This window comes from Entelurus aequoreus, linkage group LG09 (genome assembly GCF_033978785.1).
Source record: "Entelurus aequoreus isolate RoL-2023_Sb linkage group LG09, RoL_Eaeq_v1.1, whole genome shotgun sequence".
Lineage (NCBI taxonomy): Eukaryota > Metazoa > Chordata > Actinopteri > Syngnathiformes > Syngnathidae > Entelurus > Entelurus aequoreus.
In genome coordinates this window covers 69677954-69702214 of record NC_084739.1, presented here as the reverse complement: position 1 = coordinate 69702214, position 24261 = coordinate 69677954, and the positions used below count along the sequence as shown (strand labels likewise).

The following is a 24261-nucleotide window of genomic DNA, read 5'->3' as shown; positions in this document are numbered from 1 at the left end:
CGCCACACTGTGAACCCACACCAAACAAGAATGACAAACACATTTCGGGAGAACATCCGCACCGTAACACAACATAAACACAACAGAACAAATACCCAGAACCCCTTGCAGCACTTACTCTTCCAGGACGCTACAATATACGCTACCACCAAACCCCCCCCACCCTTCACCTTGTAGCATCCCGGAAGAGTTAGCGCTGCAAAGGGTTCTGGGTATTTATTCTGTTGTGTTTATGTTGTGTTACGGTGCGGATGTTCTCCCGGAATGTGTGTGTCATTCTTGTTTGGTGTCACCCTCAGTGTAACTTGTATCGCTGTTGATCAAGTATGCGTTGCATTCACTTGTGTGTGTGTACAGAAGCCGCACATATTATATGTGACTGGACGTTGGACTGGATGACAAGCGGATGTGACGATTTTTGGGAGGGGCACTGAAATCTGGGAGTCTCCCGGGAGGGTTGGCAAATATGAGAATTAGCAATGAATGCGGTGTTACAGCGGCACAGCCGCTGAATATAATCGGCGGGCCAGCTCTAGTGTTAATTTGATATCGCCTCAAGGGCCAAGTGAAATTACACGGCGGGCCAAATTTTGACACCCATGACCTAGAAGCTCCACAGAGAGCGCCGCTAGAAACGCCCCTGCACGCGCTGCGCAGACCGCGCCCACGCGCCGCCACAGCCGGAGGCAATCTGCAATCAGCGCACCTGGGACTAATGAAAGGCGACAGGATAAAGAGCCTCGCCGCTGACTTCTCCTCATCGGAACGTAGCCCTGTGTACAGTAAGCATCACGTCTCTGACTTCCCTCCTGCTCTCTGGTTTTGCTTGTCTACCTCATGCCTCGTCCTGATTGTCCTTATTGTCTCCTGTCCCCTACAGCCCTTGTGTCTCATTCCCCTGGACCTTGATTGCCTTCCCCATCCTTGACCCACGCTGGGACTTCTGGACGCCTCGGACTCCTTTTGCCTCTTCCCCTCTGGACTTGTTGGCTACCACATCCAACAAACCCTCCGGTATTTACATACGTTTAATTTCCACACATAGTATTCCATTCACACACATAGTAGCATACACCCCCCCACGTAATCATCAAGTGCTCAATAAAACCCATTGAGCTTGACCCTCGGTTGTCGTGCCGTCTCCTTCCTCCCTGTTGATACATAACACATACATATACATATATCTATATATCTATAATCACATTAGACAGATATGATCTATAATCACATTAGACAGATATGATCTTTAATCACATTTCTTGGTAAGACTTGTACAGCAAAGACAGACATCATTTTTTAAAATATATTTGCAAAAATATATATCGAAACAAATAAGTATTTCACATAGTCATTATGGGTTATTGTGTGTAGAATTTTGAGGACAAAGATGGATGAATTCCATTTTATAAAAAGGCTGTAAATTAAAATGCTGTCAATATTTTTATTGACATAAATTGTGTTTGTTGATCATGTTGTGGAGACTAAAAGAAGAAAGTGTTGCGTCCACCTGATGGGAGTTTGTTTGTTTGTTTGTTTACCACACGGTGATGACTCATCATCAGCCTCCTCTTCCTCCTCCACGTGTCTCTTCACGGGGCAAGTCCTCACCATCTGTCCTCACAGCAACACTGATGGAAACATGTCTGGGACACACACACACACGCACACGCACACGCACACACACACTTCCTTCTTTAAAGACCCAACCCTGGTGTAGATCTCAGCTTTTGGTGACATAATGCCAGCTGCTGTCATGAGTAACCTGCAGGTAGAACCTCATCCCAGTAGATACAACCTCTTCACAGCAGGTGGAAGCTCGTCACAGCAGGTGGAACCTCATCACAGCAGATAGAACCTCTTCACAGCAGGTGGAACCTCATCACAGCAGGTGGAACCTCATCACAGCAGGTAGAACCTCATCCCAGCAGGTGGAACCTCATCACAGCAGGTGGAAGCTCATCACAGCAGGTGGAACCTCATCACAGCAGGTAGAACCTCATCACAGCAGGTGGACGCTCATCACAGCAGGTAGAACCTCATCACAGCAGGAGGAACATCATCACAGCAGGAGGAACCTCATCACAGCAGGAGGAACCTCATCACAGCAGGAGGAACATCATCACAGCAGGAGGAACCTCATCACAGCAGGAGGAACCTCATCACAGCAGGTGGAACCTCATCACAGCAAGTAGAACCTCATCACAGCAAGTACAACCTCATCACAGCAAGTAGAACCTCATCACAGCAAGTACAACCTCATCACAGCAGGTGGAACCTCATCACAGCAAGCAGAACCTCATCACAGCAAGTAGAACGTCATCACAGCAGGTGGAACCTCATCACAGCAAGTAGAACCTCATCACAGCAAGTGGAACCTCATCACAGCAGGTGGAACCTCATCACAGCAAGTAGAACCTCATCACAGCAAGTAGAACCTCATCACAGCAAGTAGAACCTCATCACAGCAAGTAGAACCTCATCACAGCAAGTAGAACCTCATCACAGCAGGTGGAACCTCATCACAGCAGGTGGAACCTCATCACAGCAGGTGGAACCTCATCACAGCAGGTGGAACCTCATCACAGCAAGTACAACCTCATCACAGCAAGTACAACCTCATCACAGCAAGTAGAACCTCATCACAGCAAGTAGAACCTCATCACAGCAAGTAGAACCTCATCACAGCAAGTACAACCTCATCACAGCAAGTAGAACCTCATCACAGCAAGTAGAACCTCATCACAGCAAGTAGAACCTCATCACAGCAAGTAGAACCTCATCACAGCAAGTACAACGTCATCACAGCAGGTGGAACCTCTTCACAGCAGATAGAACTTCATCACACATGTTGGAGCTTCATCGCCAGAGGAAACTTCTTTTCGGCCTGTCTACTTCTAAACTTCTTTTCACTTTGATGCATGAGATTGTTTGTTTGGTTTCTTCCCCACACCGAGGCCCTCCAGTGCGTCCAAGTACTGTCCCCCGAGGGCTGTCCCCCAAAGACTGTCCCCTAAAGACTGTCCCCCAAAGACTGTCCCCCAAGAACTGTCCCCCCCAATGACTGTCCCCCAAGGACTGTGCCCCCCAAAGACTGTCCCTCGATGTTTGTCCTGTGAGGACTGTCCCCCAATGACTGTCCCTCAATGATTGTCCCCCAATGACTATCCCCCAAGGACTGTCCCCCCCAATGACTGTCCCCCCCAAAGACTGTCCCTTGATGTCTGTCCTGTGAGGACTGTCTCCCCCAAAGACTGTCCCCCAATGACTGTCCCATGAGGACTGTCCCCCCCAAAGACTATCTCCCAATGACTGTCCCTCGATGTCTGTCCCCGAATGTCTGTCCCTCGATGTCTGTCCCCCGATATCTGTCCCTCGATGTCTGTCCCCCACAAAGACTGTCCCTCGACGTCTGTCCCTCGATGTCTGTGCCCGAGGACTTTCCCCCACAAAGACTGTCCCCCAATGTCTGTACCTCGATGTGTGTCCCCCAATGTCTGTCCCTCGATGTCTGTCCCCCACAAAGACTGTCCCTCTATGTCTGTTCCCCACAAAGACTGTCCCTCGAGGACGGTCCCCCAATGTCTGTCCCCCGAGGACTGTCCCCCACAAAGACTGTCCTTCGATGTCTGTCCCCCGAGGACTGTCCCCCACAAAGACTGTCCCTCGATGTCTGTCCCCCACAAAGACCATGGGTTAGTCTACTCTCTACAGTATTTACAACTTGTGTTCGCATCCACAGGAACCACATGGGTTAGTCTACTCTATACAGTATTTACAACCTTACTAGTGTTCACTTCATCTACATGAAAAATGACCCCGCCTTCCGCCCGAATGTAGCTGGGATAGACTCCAGCAGCCCCGCCACAAGCTGTAACAAATGGATGGAATATGCAGCGTGAAGAAAGCGATGGAATAAAGACAGCAGGCATAAGAGTGTAAAAGGTTTAGGTCATGGTTTTTGTATTGTGGCATAAATGCACATGCAGCCATACACATTCTGTACAAAAGACTTCATATACATGTCAGGAAGTAAATACTGTACAAGTTTACCTTCACACAATACACATTACTTTCATTTGACAAGAGACTGGAAGAGTTTGAGGGTTTAGGCCTGAGCTTGACTATCCAAACACTTGATTATTATCATCATTATGTTCATAGACAACATCTCTTTGAAGGCAATTATTATCATCATTATGTTCATATACAACATCTCTCTGAAGGCAGGAAGTACACAAAGTCAGAATACTACCCCTCGTTAAGCTAATAGCTCCTCATTTGGCTAAAAAACAATATTCAATTAACACTTTTATGCTTTGTAGCAAACAGATCTAATCAGCGCCACACTTTGATTGTCAGAGAGCAAGATAGCTTAGCATGAGGACTGAATGGCTAGCTAGCATCAATGTGTTCAGATAAAGTAGCTAAGCGGCTCATCAGATGTAAGTGGTCCCCAACATGGCGTTTAGGGACTAAAGTAGGCCCCAAAATGAAGGTTCTGATTACGTTTGCTGTTTCACTTCAGTATTTTGGAGGCTAAACAACAGAAGCGCTAACTCTTAAGTCGTCTACTTTCTACTTCAAAGTCTATTTTGGGAGTTTTGTCAGAAAAAACAAAAATAGTTTCCCAGTTAAATTAAAAACTCACAGAATTTGAATAAATACAAAGTGCAGGTTTGAAATTAGAGCACTTGAAAGAGAGCCAGATGTGGCTAGCAGAATGCTAACTAACTAGCTGCTTTTAATGCCATGGAAATACTTGCGTTTAAGTTTGAGGAATGACACTAAACACAGCATTTTAGCATGGAAGCAGTTTTAACTTGACTTTTTAACAGTTAGGGCAAGCACATTAGCGAGCTAGCTATGATGCTAGTGACGGAATGACTCATCAACATTTTATAATAACTCCTGTTTTCCCCCCAAAACTAATATTGAAGAAAAAGATGCGTTATTGTTGTATCTTGTCAATCACACTTCGCTCTTAGCAAAAAGCATTTAGCATCTTAGTAAATACAAAGTGCAGACTTGGAAAAATGTGGAAATGAGGGTTCTTTTGAGTTAGCTCCACTTAGTTAGCAAAATGTCAACATTTGCCACTTTAATATCATCTACTTTTACTTTTAGGAATGACACTAAACACAGCATTTTAGCATGGAAGCAGTTTTAACTTGACATTTTAACAGTTAGGGCAAGCACATTAGCGAGCTAGCTATGATGCTAGTGACAGAATGACTCATCAATAACTTCTGTTTCCCCCCAAAACAAATATTGAAGAAAAAGATCTTTAGAAGAATCACTTTGTGGCGTTGTTGTTGTTGTATCTTGTCAATCACACTTCACTCTTAGCAAGAAGCATTTAGCATTTGAATAAATACAAAGTGCAGACTTGGAAATGAGGGTTGTTTTTACTTAGCTAGACTTAGCTAGCAAAAGGCTAACATTTGCCACTTTAATATCTAGTTTCAGTTTGAGGAATGAGACAAAAAGCCGCATTTAGGGTAGGAGCAGCCTTGTGAGGACACAATTCAGCTTAACAATGTTTTAGCACAACCTAGCTAGCTAGTGTGCGCTAAAGGCGTCAACATTTTAGACTTAAATGCCATAAAAGCATCCCAAGTGGGTTTGTGGAGACGCCACTTTTAAAAGATGAGCAAAAAGAAGAAATATAAATAATGTTTGCTTTTTGGCACAAGCTAAAAGGACTGAATGCAACATTTAAAAGTTTAAAATCCTTCCGTCAGTTCCAGGGTTGACTTGGTGCTAATACAACATGATGTAGCGCCCCCTTGTGGACAAGGACTTGGTGCTAATACACCATGATGTAGCACCCCCTTGTGGACAAGGACTTGGTGCTAATACAGCATGATGTAGCACCCCCTTGTGGACAATGACTTGGTGCTAATACAACATGATGTAGCGCCCCCTTGTGGACAATGACTTGGTGCTAATACAACATGATGTAGCACCCCCTTGTGGACAATGACTTGGTGCTAATACAACATGATGTAGCGCCCCCTTGTGGACAATGACTTGGTGCTAATACACCATGATGTAGCACCCCCTTGTGGACAAGAACTTGGTGCTAATACACCATGATGTAGCACCCCCTTGTGGACAAGGACTTGGTGCTAATACACCATGATGTAGCGCCCCCTTGTGGACAATGACTTGGTGCTAATACAACATGATGTAGCGCCCCCTTGTGGACAATGACTTGGTGCTAATACAACATGATGTAGCGCCCCCTTGTGGACAATGACTTGGTGCTAATACAACATGATGTGGCGCCCCCTTGTGGACAATGACTTGTTGCGAATACAACATGATGTGGCGCCCCCTTGTGGACAATGACTGCCTCCTTTGACAGCAGCTCACAAGAATGTCTTTAGTACTCTTGAGCCACCTGGAAGAGTGCTTGGTTGTAGCAGGGAGAAGAAAGATGTTCTCCAACAATAAATAGAGGACTGCTAGTGAGCAGTGAGCAGTGAGCGGGTACAAGGTGTGCAACACTTCCACAGGTTGGACACCCAGAGACAAACCTGGCTTTGTTAGGTGGTGCTGTGGACTTGGTGGAGGTCTCCATGCTGACATTAAGGCCGGTGGAATCTGAAAATACATAAAAAATGTTTCTACTACATGTTTATATTTGCATTTTACACCAGCAGTGAAGTTGTCAAGTTGTGTAAATGCTACATAAAAAGAGAATACAACAAATCCTTTTCAACTACATTTCTCAACAAGGAATTTAGGGATTTCACCATCCACGCTCCGTGATGTCATCAAAAGGTTCAGAGAATGTGGAGAAATCACTGCAGGTAAGCCAAGATGTTACACACCTTGGATCCCTCAGGCGCTACTGCATCAAAAAGCCACATCAGTGTGTGAAGGATATCACCACATGGGCTCAGGAACACTTCGGAAAACCACTGTCAGTAACTACAGTTGGTCGCTACATCTGTAAGTGCAAGTTGAAACTCTACTATGCAAAGCCACAGCTATTTATCAACAACACCCAGAAACACTTTGCTGGGCTAAGATGGACTGATGCAAAGTGGAAAAGTGTTCTGTGAAAGGAAAGGCCATGTAACACACTGGTAAAAATGCCTTTTTTGACATGTGTTGTTGCCATTACATTCCAAGTTCGTGATTATTTAGTTTCTCAGTGTGAACATGAAATATCTTGTCTTTGCAGTCTATTCTATTGAATATAAGTTGAAAAGGATTTGTTGTATTCTCTTTTTATTGAGCATTTACACAACCTGACAACTTCACTGCTTGTGTATTTAGTGTACAGTGTGTACTAGATATATGTGGTAGAGACTTAGTTGTAGTATTTAGTGTACAGTGTGTACTAGATATATGTGGTAGAGACTTAGTTGTAGTATTTAGTGTACAGTGTGTACTAGATATATGTGGTAGAGACTTAGTTGTAGTATTTAGTGTACAGTGTGTACTAGATATATGTGGTAGAGACTTAGTTGTAGTATTTAGTGTACAGTGTGTACTAGATATATGTGGTAGAGACTTAGTTGTAGTATTTAGTGTACAGTGTGTACTAGATATATGTGGTAGAGACTTAGTTGTAGTATTTAGTGTACAGTGTGTACTAGATATATGTGGTAGAGACTTAGTTGTAGTATTTAGTGTACAGTGTGTACTAGATATATGTGGTAGAGACTTAGTTGTAGTATTTAGTGTACAGTGTGTACTAGATATATGTGGTAGAGACTTACTTGTAGTATTTAGTGTACAGTGTGTACTAGATATATGTGGTAGAGACTTAGTTGTAGTATTTAGTGTACAGTGTGTACTAGATATATGTGGTAGAGACTTAGTTGTAGTATTTAGTGTACAGTGTGTACTAGATATATGTGGTAGAGACTTAGTTGTAGTATTTAGTGTACAGTGTGTACTAGATATATGTGGTAGAGACTTAGTTGTAGTATTTAGTTTACAGTGTGTACTAGATATATGTGGTAGAGACTTAGTTGTAGTATTTAGTGTACAGTGTGTACTAGATATATCCAAGAAGATATTTCCAGGTGAAGTACTAGAATACCTGGTGAAGTGTTTACTATCTTCATGTACTGCCATCTCTGTGCTCTTGAACTCGTTGAGTTCCTTGCGGATGGCAGCCTGACCACAAACACATCAACAAGGATTAGGAGTGACAAACTGGTCCTCCTTCACACCACCTCTAGTCCTACACTTGTCTAGTCTCTCCTGCACTGGCTGTGTGCGCTGTGGACCTGGTCTGATGATGGACCTGGTCTGAAGATGGACCTGGTCTAATGATGGACCTGGTCTGATGATGGACCTGGTCTGATGGCCCTGGTCTGATGGACCTGGTCTAATGATGGACCTGGTCTGATGATGGCCCTGGTCTGATGATGGCCATGGTCTGATGATGGACCTGGTCTAATGAAGGACCTGGTCTACTGATGGACCTGGTCTGATGATGGACCTGGTCTAATGATGGACCTGGTCTGATGGCCCTGGTCTGATGATGGACCTGGTCTAATGATGGACCTGGTCTGATGGACCTGGTCTAATGATGGACCTGGTCTAATGATGGACCTGGTCTGATGATGGACCTGGTCTAATGATGGACCTGGTCTGATGATGGACCTGGTCTGATGATGGACCTGGTCTAATGATGTACCTGGTCTGATGGACCTGGTCTAATGATGGACCTGGTCTGATGATGGACCTGGTCTAATGATGGACCTGGTCTGATGATGGCCCTGGTCTAATGATGGACCTGGTCTGATGATGGACCTGGTCTAATGATGGCCCTGGTCTGATGATGGAACTGGTCTAATGATGGCCCTGGTCTGATGATGGACCTGGTCTGATGATGGACCTGGTCTAATGATGGACCTGGTCTGATGATGGCCCTGGTCTAATGATGGACCTGGTCTGATGATGGCCCTGGTCTAATGATGGCCCTGGTCTGATGATGGCCCTGGTCTGATGATGGACCTGGTCTGATGATGGCCCTGGTCTAATGATGGACCTGGTCTGATGATGGACCTGGTCTAATGATGGACCTGGTCTGATGATGGCCCTGGTCTGATGATGGACCTGGTCTGATGATGGCCCTGGTCTAATGATGGACCTGGTCTGATGATGGACCTGGTCTAATGATGGACCTGGTCTGATGATGGCCCTGGTCTGATGAACCTGGTCTGATGGACCTGGTCTGATGGCTCTACAAGAACTGTACCATGCCCTGGCACTCACACAACAACCTCCTTCCATAAAAATAGTCACCATATAAAACCAATGATTATTTCTATTATTATTATTCAAATGGATATTCAATGTAATCAGAAAGTGGGGATTTTTTTTGTTTGAAAGTATAAAAAGGAGGACTGACATTCATGTTCAAGAGCTGTTTGCAGAACACACTCTCATATTAACATCATAAATAATAATGTCATACAAAATGATCTCTACGTCTGTAAATAAAGAATACAAATGTGTATATTGAAGTATTTCATCATCTGGTAAGTTTTCCCAGCACTCCCCTTGTCCCACATGTTGTTGTTATCTAAAATGCAACACAATCATTTTGCTCCTGACACACAATAATACCCCATCAGGGCCATGACAAACCATTCTTTTTTTATTTTGCAAATGTATTAAAGATAAAGAAAAAAAAAATGGGATAAGTATTCACAGCCTTTGTTCAACACTTAGTTGATGCATCTTTGGCAGCAATCACACCTCAAGTCTTTTTGAACACCATGCCACAAACTTGACACACCTATCTTTGGACACTTTCTCTCATTCCTCTTTGCAGCACCTCTCAAGCTCCATCAGGTTGGATGGAAAGTGTTGGTTTTCATCCAGGATGTCTCTGCACATTGCTGCATTCATCTTTCCCTCTATCCTGACTAGTCTCCCATGTAGTTTTCATCCAGGGTGTCTCTGCACATTGCTGCATTCATCTTTCCCTCTATCCTGACTAGTCTCCCATGTAGTTTTCATCCAGGATGTCTCTGCACATTCCTGCATTCATCTTTCCCTCTATCCTGACTAGTCTCCCATGTAGTTTTCATCCAGGATGTCTCTGCACATTGCTGCATTCATCTTTCCCTCTATCCTGACTAGTCTCCCAGTTAGTTTTCATCCAGGATGTCTCTGCACATTGCTGCATACATCTTTCCCTCTATCCTGACTAGTCTCCCATGTAGTTTTCATCCAGGATGTCTCTGCACATTGCTGCATTCATCTTTCCCTCTATCCTGACTAGTCTCCCATGTAGTTTTCATCCAGGATGTCTCTGCACATTGCTGCATTCATCTTTCCCTCTATCCTGACTAGTCTCCCATGTAGTTTTCATCCAGGATGTCTCTGCACATTGCTGCATTCATCTTTCCCTCTATCCTGACTAGTCTCCCATGTAGTTTTTATCCAGGATGTCTCTGCACATTGCTGCATTCATCTTTCCCTCTATCCTGACTGGTCTCCCATGTAGTTTTCATCCAGGATGTCTCTGCACATTGCTGCATACATCTTTCCCTCTATCCTGACTAGTCTCCCATGTAGTTTTCATCCAGGATGTCTCTGCACATTGCTGCATTCATCTTTCCCTCTATCCTGACTAGTCTCCCATGTAGTTTTCATCCAGGATGTCTCTGCACATTGCTGCATTCATCTTTCCCTCTATCCTGACTAGTCTCCCATGTAGTTTTCATCCAGGATGTCTCTGCACATTGCTGCATTCATATTTCCCTCTATCCTGACTAGTCTCCCATGTAGTTTTCATCCAGGATGTCTCTGCACATTGCTGCATACATCTTTCCCTCTATCCTGACTAGTCTCCCATGTAGTTTTCATCCAGGATGTCTCTGCACATTGCTGCATTCATCTTTCCCTCTATCCTGACTAGTCTCCCATGTAGTTTTCATCCAGGATGTCTCTGCACATTGCTGCATTCATCTTTCCCCCTATCCTGACTAGTCTCCCATGTAGTTTTCATCCAGGATGTCTCTGCACATTGCTGCATTCATCTTTCCCTCTATACTGACTAGTCTCCCATGTAGATTTCATCCAGGATGTCTCTGCACATTGCTGCATTCATCTTTCCCTCTATCCTGACTGGTCTCCCATGTAGTTTTCATCCAGGATGTCTCTGTACATTGCTGCATTCATCTTTCCCTCTATCCTGACTAGTCTCCCATGTAGTTTTCATCCAGAATGTCTCTGCACATTGCTGCATTCATCTTTCCCTCTATCCTGACTAGTCTCCCATGTAGTTTTCATCCAGGATGTCTCTGCACATTGCTGCATTCATCTTAGTCCAGTCAGGGAGGTGACCAAGACCATGGTCACTCTGTGGAGAGAGGAGAACCTTCCAGAAGGACAATTTACCAATCAGGCCAGTATGGTAGAGTGACCAGACGGAAGCCATTTCTTAGTCCAAAGTTTTCCAAATGCACCTGAAAGACTCTCAGACCATGAGAAACTAAATCCTCTGGTCTGATGAGACAAAGATTGAAGTCTTGGACGTGAATGTTTGGAGGAAACCAGGCACCTCTCATCACCACCAATACCATCCCTACAGTGAAGCATGCTGGTGGCAGCATCATGGTGCGGGGGTGGGTTTTCAGTGGCAGGAACTGGGAGACCAGTCGGGATAGAGGGAAAGATGAATGCAGCAATGTACAGAGACATCCTGGATGAAAACCAACACTTCCCATCCAACCTGATGGAGCTTGAGAGGTGCTGCAAAGAGGAAAGAGAGAAAGTGCCCAAAGATAGGTGGGCCAAGTTTGTGGCATGGTGTACAAAAAGACTTGAGGCTGGAATTTCTGCCAAAGATGCATCAAATAAGTGTTGAACAAAGTCTGTCAATAATTATCAACATGTCATTTCTTACTTTTTATGCAACATTTTTTTAAAAAACTAAAAAACTTCACATTGTCATTATGGGGTATTGTGTGTAGAATTTTGAGGACAAAATTGAGTGCACTCCATTTTGGAATAAGGCTGTCACGTAACGAAACAAGCGAAGCGCTGTGAATACAGCATAGCTCGGTTGGTAGAGTGGCCGTGCCTGCAATTTGAGGCTTCCAGGTTTGATTCCCGCTTCGCCATCCTAGTCACTGCCATTGTGTCCTTGGGCAAGACACTTTACCCACCTGCTCCCAGTGCCACCCACACCGGTTTAAATGTAACTTAGATATTGGGTTTCACTATGTAAAGCGCTTTGAGTCACTAGAGAAAAGCGCTCTATAAATATAATTCACTTCACTTCAATACTTTCTGAATGTACCATCTTCTCGCCAAAGGACCTCTAAATCAGTGGTCCCCAACCTTTTTGTAGCTGGGGACCGGTCAACGCTTGAAAGTTTGTCCCACGAACCGGGTTTTTTTCTTTTTTTTTTTTCTTCCCCCCATAAAGAAATCATGTGTGCTTACGGACTGTATCCCTGCAGACTGTATTGATATATATTGACATACACATACACAATATGTATATATTGTGTTTTTTATGTTGATTTAATTTTAAAAAATTTAAAAAAAAATTTAAAAAAAAAAATTTGTTTTTGTTTTTTTGTTCTTTATTTCTTGCGCGGCCCGGTACCAATCGGTGGTTGGGGACCACTGCTATAAATGCCAGGAGCACTGCTGTTTTTGTACTGCAAAACAGCCAGTCAAAGATCCTCTATATACCAGGGGCCGTACTTATCAAGCTTCTTAGAATGACTCCTAAGAAGTCTGCTAAGAGTTGACTTAAGAGTAAATAAATTGTTCGCTGAAAGCTGCACTTAAAAGTTAGTTATCAAGCGTCTTACTCACACTTTCAGCGAAGTGTAGGACTGAATCTTAAGTGTCACACTCAGAGCTGAATCACGACATTACTATGTGCCGTAAACGCAATTTTAGGTGACGTCATTTCTGTGTCCATAGAAATGACCAATCACGGAAGGGAATCCGTTGTCTAAGAATAAAGAAATATCTTGGAAATATTTAAGTGGACAATGGGAGTGTATATTTTCACAATAAACTACAAAATAATACAAAACAAACTAGTCCCCGCCGGCACTCACGCTACCGCTCCCTCTCTTCTCTCGCCCACACACTCACTGACGTCACTCACCTCACGGCCACACACATACGCTACTGTCATAACATTTTCTTTCCAATTCATTAATTAGGCAACTAATTTGAAACTGGTGTGGGTGGCTCTATATATACTAGCCCACTGCAGACACATGCAGAAATCAACAAGGAATCGAAAAGTATTAAATCTGTGACAAAAATAATATCCGCTCTGTCTAAACGATACCGTTTGATCAGCTGCTCGTCATCAAAAAAAACAAAACATCGTTCCGTTCCCTGAACGTTCGCGCATGTCTCTCTCGCCTCAGTGCCATCCCCTGCTTAAGACACCTCTGAAGGTCTCTTAAATATTGTGGAGAGTAGGAGTGATTCTTAGACTTAAGAACGTTGATAAAAAGCTTTTATTCTTAAGTTTGAGAGTAGGACTAAATTTCGCAAATTCTCAGGACTTAAGTGTAAAATGGCACTCTAAGAAGCTTGATAAGTACGGCCCCAGAAGGACAGTGCTTTTTTTTTAAATGATGAAAAATGGTAATAATCTGCAGCAACATTTTCCAGCCACAGATCTCCTACATGACAGCAAAAACGCTGGTCAAAGATCCTTGACACGACAGGAGGTCTCTGCTGTTTAAGAACAACAAGCTAGTCAAAGATCTTCTATATGACACGAGGTTAGGAATCTGCAGCAAAACAAGTGATTTTTGCATTATTATTTTAGATAAATTGGCAAATGACAAAAATAATGTGATTAAGTGTTATTGTGTGTAGAATTTTGAGGACAAAGATGAATGGAGTCCATTTTGGAATAAGGCTGTCACATAAGAAAATGTGGGGGGGAAGAGAAGCGCTGTGAATACTTTGCAGATCTACAGTATACTTTTTGTAATATTTTATATCTATTTTTCCTCTTCCCATCGACTTTGCAGAACATTTCCCTGAGCTGGAATAGAAATGTTGGTGTTGTTGAGTAGCAGGACACAAGAGTGCTGCACAAACTAATGAATAAAAAAGGTGACATGGTACAGTTTGCTCATATTTCTCAGTAAATAAAGCTGCATATTTGGCAGGTGGTGTTTAGGTGGAGTCAACGTGTAGTAACCATCTTGGCCAGCAGAGGGCAGGCCTGCTGCGTGGAAGGAAATCCCCCCCCCCATCTGGATCTGGATTAGATATAAACATGGTGTGCTTCCAAGAGAATCAGGTTAGTGCACATGCTTGGCATTGCTTTGGTGGCCTTCTGCTTCACACTTCCAACATGGGAGAAGCTTCAACACACCTTGTCAGCAGGTGTGAGGCGTGTCCAGGGCTTGTCTGCGCGCCGGTCGTAGTTCTTGGCGTCTGTCACCTCCACGTACTCGTTGAAGCGCAGGATTCTTCGAGCAATGAGCTCTGCCACCGTGGGTCGCACGCTCAGCTGCAAACACACCATCCACACCTTTACTGAACACCATCCACTTCAAACATCTCACACTGTTTAATCCTGATCTGATTCAGTTTGGCAGCCATTGAAGTGTAAATCCACTTGCTTGATATATCTTCAAACATCATAGACAGTATTACTTCAATCACATTTTCATCTTTGATGTGTGTCAATGCTCAAAACATGTGTTAGGAAATCATATTAAATCCAGACCTGATCCAGTTCAGCAGCAAATTAAGTGTAAATCCACTCTGAATGCGTTTATATGCTTATACCGCTTAGATCAGGGGTCACCAACCTTTTTGGAACCAAGAGCTACTTCTTGGGTACTGATTAATGCGAAGGGCTACCAGTTTGATACACACTTATATAAATTGCCAGAAATAGCCAATTTGTTTAATTTACCTTTAACTCTATGTTATTATTAATAATTAATGATATTTACACTTAATTGAACGGTTTAAAAGAGGAGAAAACACAAAAAAAATGACAATTAAATTTTGAAACATAGTTTATCTTCAATTTCGACTCTTTAAAATTCAACATTCAACCGAAAAAAAGAAGAGAAAAACTTAAAAAAAGAATTTATGGAACATCACTAGTAATTTTTCCTGATCAAGATTAATTTTAGAATATTGATGACATGTTTTGAATAGGTTAAAATCCAATCTACACTTTGTTAGAATATATAACAAATTGGACCAAGCTATATTTCTAACAAAGACAAATCATTATTTCTTCTAGATTTTCCAGAACAAAAATTTTAAAAGAAATTCAAAAGACTTTGAAATAAGATTTAAATTTGATTCTACAGATTTTCTAGATTTGCCAGAAATAATTTTTTTGAATTTTAATCATAATAGGTTTGAAGAAATATTTCACAAATATTCTTCGTTGAAAAAACAGAAGCTAAAATGAAGAATTAAATTAAAATGTATTTATTATTCTTTACAATAAAACAAATAAATTTACTTGAACATTGATTTAAATTGTCAGGAAAGAAGAGCAAGGAATTTAAAAGGTAAAAAGGTATATGTGTTTAAAAATCCTAAAATTATTTTTAAGGTTGTATTTTTTCTCTAAAATTGTCTTTCTGAAAGTTATGAGAAGCAAAGTAAAAAAATGAATGAATTTATTTAAACAAGTGAAGACCAAGTCTTTAAAATATTTTCTTGGATTTTCAAATTCTATTTGAGTTTTGTCTCTCTTAGAATTAAAAATGTCGGGCAAAGCGAGACCAGCTTGCTAGTAAATAAATAACATTTAAAAAATAGAGGCAGCTCACTGGTAAGTGCTGCTATTTGAGCTATTTTTAGAACAGGCCAGCGGGCTACTCATCTGGTCCTTACGGGCTACCTGGTGCCCGCGGGCACCGCGTTGGTGACCCCTGGCTTAGATCATGTCATTTCTATATTGGCCACATGTATACGATCAGAACCTGCGGTAAGAAATCATGTTTAATCTGAATCTAATCCAGATTGGCAGAATTTTAAATGTGAATCCACTTGTTTCAAACATTTATAGATGATTATAATCACTTGATTACAATTGAATTTTCATTTTTGATGTTCTCAATCAAAACCTGTAATAAAATTCAGGTTTAATCCGGATCTGATCCAGTTCTGTAGAAGATGCTGAATGCGTTTATATGCTTACACCACTTGGATCATGTCATTTCTATATTGGCCACATGTATATGATCAGAACCTGCGGTAAGAAATCATGTTTAATCTGGATCTGATCCAGACTGGCAGCAATTTAAATGTCAATCCACTTGTTTCAAGCATGTTTAGATGCTTACAGTATATCATTTAGATCACAAGGAAGTGTGTTTAATTCAGATTTGATCCAGTTCAGCAACAATTGAAATGTAAATCCACCTTAAACATATTTATATGAGTAAGACACTTAGATCATATTGTCATTTCTATCATCATCAAACCTGTGGTAATAACTCATGTTAAATCTGGATCGAATCCAGATTGGCAGCCTTTTAAATGTGAATCCACTTGTTTCAAACATTTTTAGATGTTTATAATCACTTGATCACATTTTATTTTCCATTTTTGATGTTCTCAATCAAAACCTGTAATAAGAAATTAGGTTTAATCCGGATTGCATCCAGTTCAGCAGAAAAGGCTGAATGCATTTATATGTTTATACCACTTAGATCATGTTTTAAATTTCTATTGTGGACACATGAATATGATCAAAACCTATGGTAAGAAATCTTGTTTAATCTGAATCTAATCCAGATTGGCAGAATTTTAAATGTGAATCCACTTGTTTCAAACATTTATAGATGATTATAATCACTTGATTACAATTGATTTTCCATTTTTGATGTTCTCAATCAAAACCTGTAATAAAATTCAGGTTTAATCCGGATCTGATCCAGTTCTGTAGAAGATGCTGAATGCGTTTATATGCTTACACCACTTGGATCATGTCATTTCTATATTGGCCACATGTATATGATCAGAACCTGCGGTAACAAATCATGTTTAATCTGGATCTGATCCAGACTGGCAGCAATTTAAATGTCAATCCACTTGTTTCAAGCATGTTTAGATGCTTACAGTATATCATTTAGATCACAAGGAAGTGTGTTTAATTCAGATTTGATCCAGTTCAGCAACAATTGAAATGTAAATCCACCTTAAACATATTTATATGAGTAAAACACTTAGATCATATTGTCATTTCTATCATCATCAAACCTGTGGTAATAACTCATGTTAAATCTGGATCTAATCCAGATTGGCAGCCTTTTAAATGTGAATCCACTTGTTTCAAACATTTTTAGATGTTTATAATCACTTGATCACATTTTATTTTCCATTTTTGATGTTCTCAATCAAAACCTGTAATAAGAAATCAGGTTTAATCCGGATTGCATCCAGTTCAGCAGAAAAGGCTGAATGCATTTATAGGTTTATACCACTTAGATCATGTTTTAAATTTCTATTGTGGACACATGAATATGATCAAAACCTATGGTAAGAAATCTGGTTTAATCTGAATCTGATCCAGATTGACAGTATTTTAAATTTCAGTCCACTTGTTTCAAAAGTGTTTAGATGCTTATATCACTGAGATAACATTGTCATTTCTACCTCTTCCGCGCGTAAACCATCAAAAGCTATGGTAAGGAATTGTGTTTAATCTGGATATGGTCCACTTCAGCAGCAATTTAGATGTAAATCCGCTTATATCACTTAGACCACGTTGTCATTTCTATATTTTCCGTGTGCAAATGTACAAAACTTGTGGTAATCTGGATTTGATCCAGTTCAGCAACAATTTAGATGTAAATCCACTTTAAATGCCTATATCACTTAGATCACATTGTCATTTCTATATTTTCCACGTGTAAATGTACAAAATTTGTGGTAATCTGGATTTGATCCAGTTCAGCAACAATTTCAATTTAAATCCACCTTACATATTGTCATTTCTATCGCCATCAAACCTGTGGGAAGAACTCATGTTAAATCTGGATCTAATGCAGATTGGCAGTATTTTAAATGTAAACCCGCGTGTTTCAAATATGTTTAGCTGCTTATACGACTTAGTCAGTTTTATCTTTGCTGTGGGAACACAATCAGAGCCCATGGCAAAATATCATGCTTAATCTGAATCTGATCCACATTGGCCTCAATTATTAGGCACATTCGGAGAGTTGTATCGCTAACACACGTATCTCCAGATTTTGGAAGTCATTTTTTCTGTCTACAATTTTCTTTAACTGCATAAAATAAAATAAGCATTGATAGCTTCATCTGTGTACCACTTGATTACACGGACTGGAGTTGGCCAAGAGCAGGGGTCGGCAACCCGCGGCTCCGGAGCCGCATGCGGCTCTTTGACCACTCTGATGCGGCTCAGCTGCATACTTGCCGACCCTCCCGGTTTTCCCAGTATACTTAACATCCGCACCGTAACACAACACAACAAATACCCAGAATCCCATGCAGCCCTAACTCTTCCGGTCTACATTATACACCCCCGCTATCACCAAACCCCCCCACACATCAACCGCCCCCCCCCTCCCCCCTCTCCGTGCGTCGGTTGAGCGGACGAGTTAGGGCTGCATGGGATTCTGGGTATTTGTTGTGTTGTGTTTATGTTGTGTTACAGTGCAGATGTTCTCCAGAAATGTGTTTGTCATTCTTTTTTTGGTGTGGGTTCAAAGTGTGGCGCATATTTGTAACGTAATAGAGTTAAAGTTGTTTTTGTACGACTACCGTCAGTGTAAGCTGTGTGGCTGTTGAACAAGTATGCCTTGCTCGCACTTACGTGTGCAAGCAAAAGCTGCATTCATCATGTGGCCAAGCAGGTACGCTGTTTGGGCAGGCTGTAGAGGGCGCTAAAAGCAGTGCCAGCACGTCCTGAAATGTGGGAGTCTCCCGGAAAATTGAGAGGGTTGGCAAGAAAGACGCTATCAAGCGCCGTTCAATTAAAAGTCGCGGGCTGCACTAACATTACATTTCCACATAGAGATGCGTGCCGGTGCGTGTGTCAGAGACCCCTGGTTAACATAGCGCAAAGCAATTTAAGCTTTGTATGTGGTGTTTTTCATTTTAAATTTTCAAACTTTTTTTGTGGCTCCCATTGTTTTCTTTGATTTGTGAAACTTTCCAAAATGGCTCTTTGAGTGGTAAAGGTTGCCGACCCCTGGCCAAGAGCATGAAAGTGTGAGACATGAATTGTGTATTTACTAGGTTAGTTTGGTGCTCACTGTATTTACTAGGTTAGTTTGGTGCTCACTGTATTTACTAGGTTAGTTTGGTGCTCACTGTATTTACTAGGTTAGTTTGGTGCTCACTGTATTTACTAGGTTGGTTTGGTGCTCACTGTATTTACTAGGTTAGTTCGGTGCTCACTGTATTTACTAGGTTAGTTTGGTGCTCACTCTACCTTTCTGGAGAGTTTCCTTTTAATCTCCTGCTTGGCCTGGTGCTCCTCTGCTTCGTTCTTCTCTGCAGGCACACAAGAAACATGGATTCATTGCACACTGGCTGCACTTTATGAGCGTTGGTCTTGTTGGAACATTCCATGTGGTTGCCCCACAGCAAGTGACCGTAGTTGGGACCTTCATGGAGGCCCACACATGGAATACCCCTGAAGTCGTACATTTCAACTCTCTAATTGTGTCTACCCTCAGAAAGGATTCTGCCGTGACGTACGTTTGAGGATGTTCCTCTGCTCCAGTTCCTCTGTGCTCGGTCTTTGGCTCAAGCTCCTAAAACGAGAAGACTGTGTTGACTCTTGAGTCCATAGTCCATAGAGTGTTAACATGAAGACATCTGAGGGGACTTCTTCATCCCGTCAGGCACCTGACAAGCTTGGAGCCGATCTGCTGACGGAGCTCCAGTCTCTCCGTCTCTGAGCTGCGAGGTAAGATGTTCTTCTCCTCCAGCTCGGTCTTGCTGGGTCGGTTGCCCAGTTTGATGTTGAGGGTGTCTCGTCGCCGGATCTTGATGGCCAGAGAACCTGCGGGTGTGCAAAGGAACGGCTGAGAAGGTCAAACAAACACTGGCCACTACATTAGGCACCCTCTCCATACTGTTAAGGTACTCGTCCTCTTCCTCTTCCTCTTCATCACGGTACAGGATGGGTCCGTCAGAGTCCGAGTCGCTGGTCTGGCATTCTGCTGTCGGCCTATCAGGGATGACCGTCACCTCCGCGTTCTCCGTGTTCACGCTGAGGCCGCCCTGTGGCTTCACCGCGTCCGAGTCGGCAGGCCTGCACCGTACAAGGTGGAGGTGTTTATTAAAACTACATCTGTGCTCCTCAATTTGCTTGTTACTGCTTTTTCAAAAATAAGCAGAAAAAGCACATTTAAAGATGTTTTAGTGTTTAAAGAATTGACATAAATACTTATCCCATTCACCAAATGAATCACTTTGTCTGTTTCAGTCACTATGTTATTTAGTCACTACAGTAATTGTGTTCACATCCACAGGAACCACATGGGTTAGCCTACTCTATACAGTATTTATAACCTTACTAGTGTTCACTTCACAGCCACAGATGGTTAATCTAGTTATTGACATTATTTACACATGACTTTGTCTGTTTCAGTCACTATGTTATTTAGTCACTACAGTAATTGTGTTCACATCCACAGGAACCACATGGGTTAGTCTACTCTATACAGTATTTACAACCTTACTAGTGTTCACTTCACAGCCACAAATGGTCTATCTAGTTATTGACATTATTTACACATGACTTTGTCTGTTTCAGTCACTATGTTATTTAGTCACTACAGTAATGTGTTCACATCCACAGGAACCACATGGGTTAGTCTACTCTATACAGTATTTACAACCTTACTAGTGTTCACTTCACATCCACAGATGGTTCATCTAGTTATTGACATTATTTACACATTAATTTGTCTGTTTCAGTCACTATGTTATTTAGTCACTACAGTAATTGTGTTCACATCCACAGGAACCACATGGGTTAGCCTACTCTATACAGTATTTACAACCTTACTAGTGTTCACTTCACAGCCACAGATGGTTCATCTAGTTATTGACATTATTTACACATGACTTTGTCTGTTTCAGTCACTATGTTATTTAGTCACTACAGTAATTGTGTTCACATCCACAGGAACCACATGGGTTAGTCTACTCTATACAGTATTTACAACCTTACTAGTGTTCACTTCACAGCCACAAATGGTCTATCTAGTTATTGACATTATTTACACATGACTTTGTCTGTTTCAGTCACTATGTTATTTAGTCACTACAGTAATTGTGTTCACATCCACAGGAACCACATGGGTTAGTCTACTCTATACAGTATTTACAACCTTACTAGTGTTCACTTCACATCCACAGATGGTTCATCTAGTTATTGACATTATTTACACATGACTTTGTCTGTTTCAGTCACTATGTTATTTAGTCACTACAGTAATGTGTTCACATCCACAGGAACCACATGGGTTAGCCTACTCTATACAGTATTTACAACCTTACTAGTGTTCACTTCACATCCACAGATGGTCTATATAGTTATTGACATTATTTACACATTACTTTGCTTCATTCACACTTTTACTTTGACATTTTTGCTTTGATGGCTCTGACGTGCGTGTCTGTTGTGATTTCACTTCCCAGTTCCATGACCCGCCCTCTCTTGCCTCTGATTGGCCTGTCCGTAATGTTTTGCCCTAATCTTAACCAGTGGTGACTCATCATAGTAAACAACCAACCAATCATGGATGTTCTTATACGTAAACCAACCAATCATAATTGATGTTTCCCACGTATGTTGTCCCCTGCCCGTGGAGTTGCTTCGCTACGTAGCTTCCATTTTTAACTTCATCATTTTGATCAAAAATCGTAGTTGTTGGCAGGTATGGCAAAGAGACGGATCAAGATTTTAACACACGGAAAAAACGAAAAATAATTGTTTATATTTTTACAGAGATAAAAAAGACGGATTGACGACTATAGAGGGAAATATCACATGCCTGATCTTTATCAACATTAAATAAATAAAAAATATAGATCAACTGGCAATAACTTGATTAACATTGTTTTATATATATATATATATATATATATATATATATATATATATATATATATATATATATATATATATATATATATATATATATATATATATATATATATATATATATATATATATATATATATATATATATATGTGTGTGGGAAAAAATCACAAGACTATTTCATCTCTACAGGCCTGTTTCATGAGGGGTTTTCCTCAATCCTCAGAAAAATCTCCTGAGGATTGAGGAAAACCCCTCATGAAACAGGCCTGTAGAGATGAAATAGTCTTGTGATTTTCTCCCACACATACATATTACGCTCTACCACGGTATCGAGCAGTATTTTTTTGATAATCTAATTAAGACATATATATATATATATATATATATATATATATATATATATATATATATATATATATTATATATATATATATATATATATATATATATATATATATATATATATATATATATATATATATTGATTGATTGATTGATTGATTGATTGATTGAAACTTTTATTAGTAGGTTGCACAGTGAAGTACATATTCCGTACAATTGACCACTAAATGGTAACACCCGAATAAGTTTTTCAACTTGTTTAAGTCGAGGGTCCACTTAAATTGATTCATGATACAGATATATACTATCATATATACTATCATCATAATACAGTCATCACATAAGATAATCACATTGAATTATTTACATTATTTACAATCAGGGGTGTGGAGGAGGGGGGAGGATATGGACATCAAGTGGTGGACATAGAGAGAGAGAGAGAGAGAGAGAGAGAGAGAGAGAGAGAGAGAGAGAGAGAGAGAGAGAGAGAGAGAGAGAGAGAGAGAGAGAGAGAGAGAGAGAGAGAGAGAGAGAGAGAGAGAGAGAGAGAGAGAGAGAGAGAGAGAGAGAGAGAGAGATCAGAAGGCATAAGAAAAAGAAAAAGTATCTGCATTTGTATGTTTACATTTGATTATTAGCAATCCGGGGAGGCTGTTAGTTTAGGGTTGTAGCTGCCTGGAGGTGAACTTTTATTGCGGTTTTGAAGGAGGATAGAGATGCCCTTTCTTTTATACCTGTTGGGAGCGCATTCCACATTGATGTGGCATAGAAAGAGATATATATGTATATATATATACATATATATACACACACACATATATATACACACATATACACACACACTATATATATATATATATATATATATATATATATATATATATATATATATATATATATATATATATATATATATATATAGACGGGGAAAACACACTTCTCGTAAAAGGCGCATGCTGCAACAACAACAACAACAACAAACATGGCAGTAGACGCGAAGTTAAATGATGAAATACAATCTTACCCGAGCAGAAATTATACATATTTATCGGGGAGAGTCTTGATACCAATGTCCTTGACCCAGACACACAAAGAAGTTGTAGACCTCCATGCTTTTCCACATTGCATCTGTTAGAATGATGTCTGGAGCACAATACTTCCATATGTCTGGGAACACCACCAACAAATAATCCTTTAAATCACTATACAAATCTTAAAAAAGAAAATCAAGAATAGAGATTTATTCCATTGCCTAGTTTGAGTTTTTGCTGGTATGTGATTTTAGCGAGAAGATCTAGGCCCCCTGACGTTCAACAGCCATCTTGGCTCGGTGGACCACCACTGCTTTTCACTTTTGGGAGGAAGTCACGTGTCAGAATACAAGCAATAAAGCGCATTGTCAACTTTTGAGAAAATAAAATAGTTTCAGGTGTGCCTTAAAGTCCGAAAAAATACAGATAAGAACTGCTGAATGTTCTGAACTCCTGTTTACATGCATGTGTTGTATTGAGTAGTGAAGTTGGGACGGACTAAACAGCGCCACTGATGGTTGAAGCCCAGTGATGCACACTTTGCTTCAGGAGAATAACAACCCCTCATCCATTCCAAACAATACACTGTACCTTGAGCAGGACTCCTCTGCAGACTCTCCATGGTCTTCCTGTGCATCACACCCATCTTCTGCGCTCCTCCCTGGTTCTTCCTCCTCCGGGGGGTCGCCCTCAGCCTCAGTGAAGGAAGTGTCCTCCGTGGCAGTGTTCACATGCGCACAATGGAGCGCGGGGGTCTCGGGGGTGGTGTCTTGTCCCACAGGAGCATCAGCGCAGGTAGGTTGGTCTTCTGGAGGCTCTTGAGGAGCAGGCGGAGTCTCCTGGGA

General features: G+C 41.2%; 1 protein-coding gene across 1 annotated transcript in view; it reads right to left on the bottom strand.

Moving 5' to 3' along the window:
- Positions 1-3777: 3777 nt before the first annotated feature.
- phactr2 (phosphatase and actin regulator 2) overlaps positions 3778-24261 on the bottom strand; it is a 45961-nt gene continuing 25477 nt past the window's right edge. The window contains exons 5-12 of the mRNA XM_062059263.1: positions 24008-24261; positions 20064-20242; positions 19834-19990; positions 19684-19739; positions 19415-19476; positions 14351-14488; positions 8060-8136; positions 3778-6606 (exon numbers count right to left, since the gene is read on the bottom strand). The exon at positions 24008-24261 is cut by the window's right edge and continues 230 nt beyond it. Coding sequence (XP_061915247.1) covers positions 6591-6606; positions 8060-8136; positions 14351-14488; positions 19415-19476; positions 19684-19739; positions 19834-19990; positions 20064-20242; positions 24008-24261 — 939 coding nt within the window. The 3' untranslated portion in view covers positions 3778-6590. The remainder of the gene's footprint in view (positions 6607-8059; positions 8137-14350; positions 14489-19414; positions 19477-19683; positions 19740-19833; positions 19991-20063; positions 20243-24007) is intronic.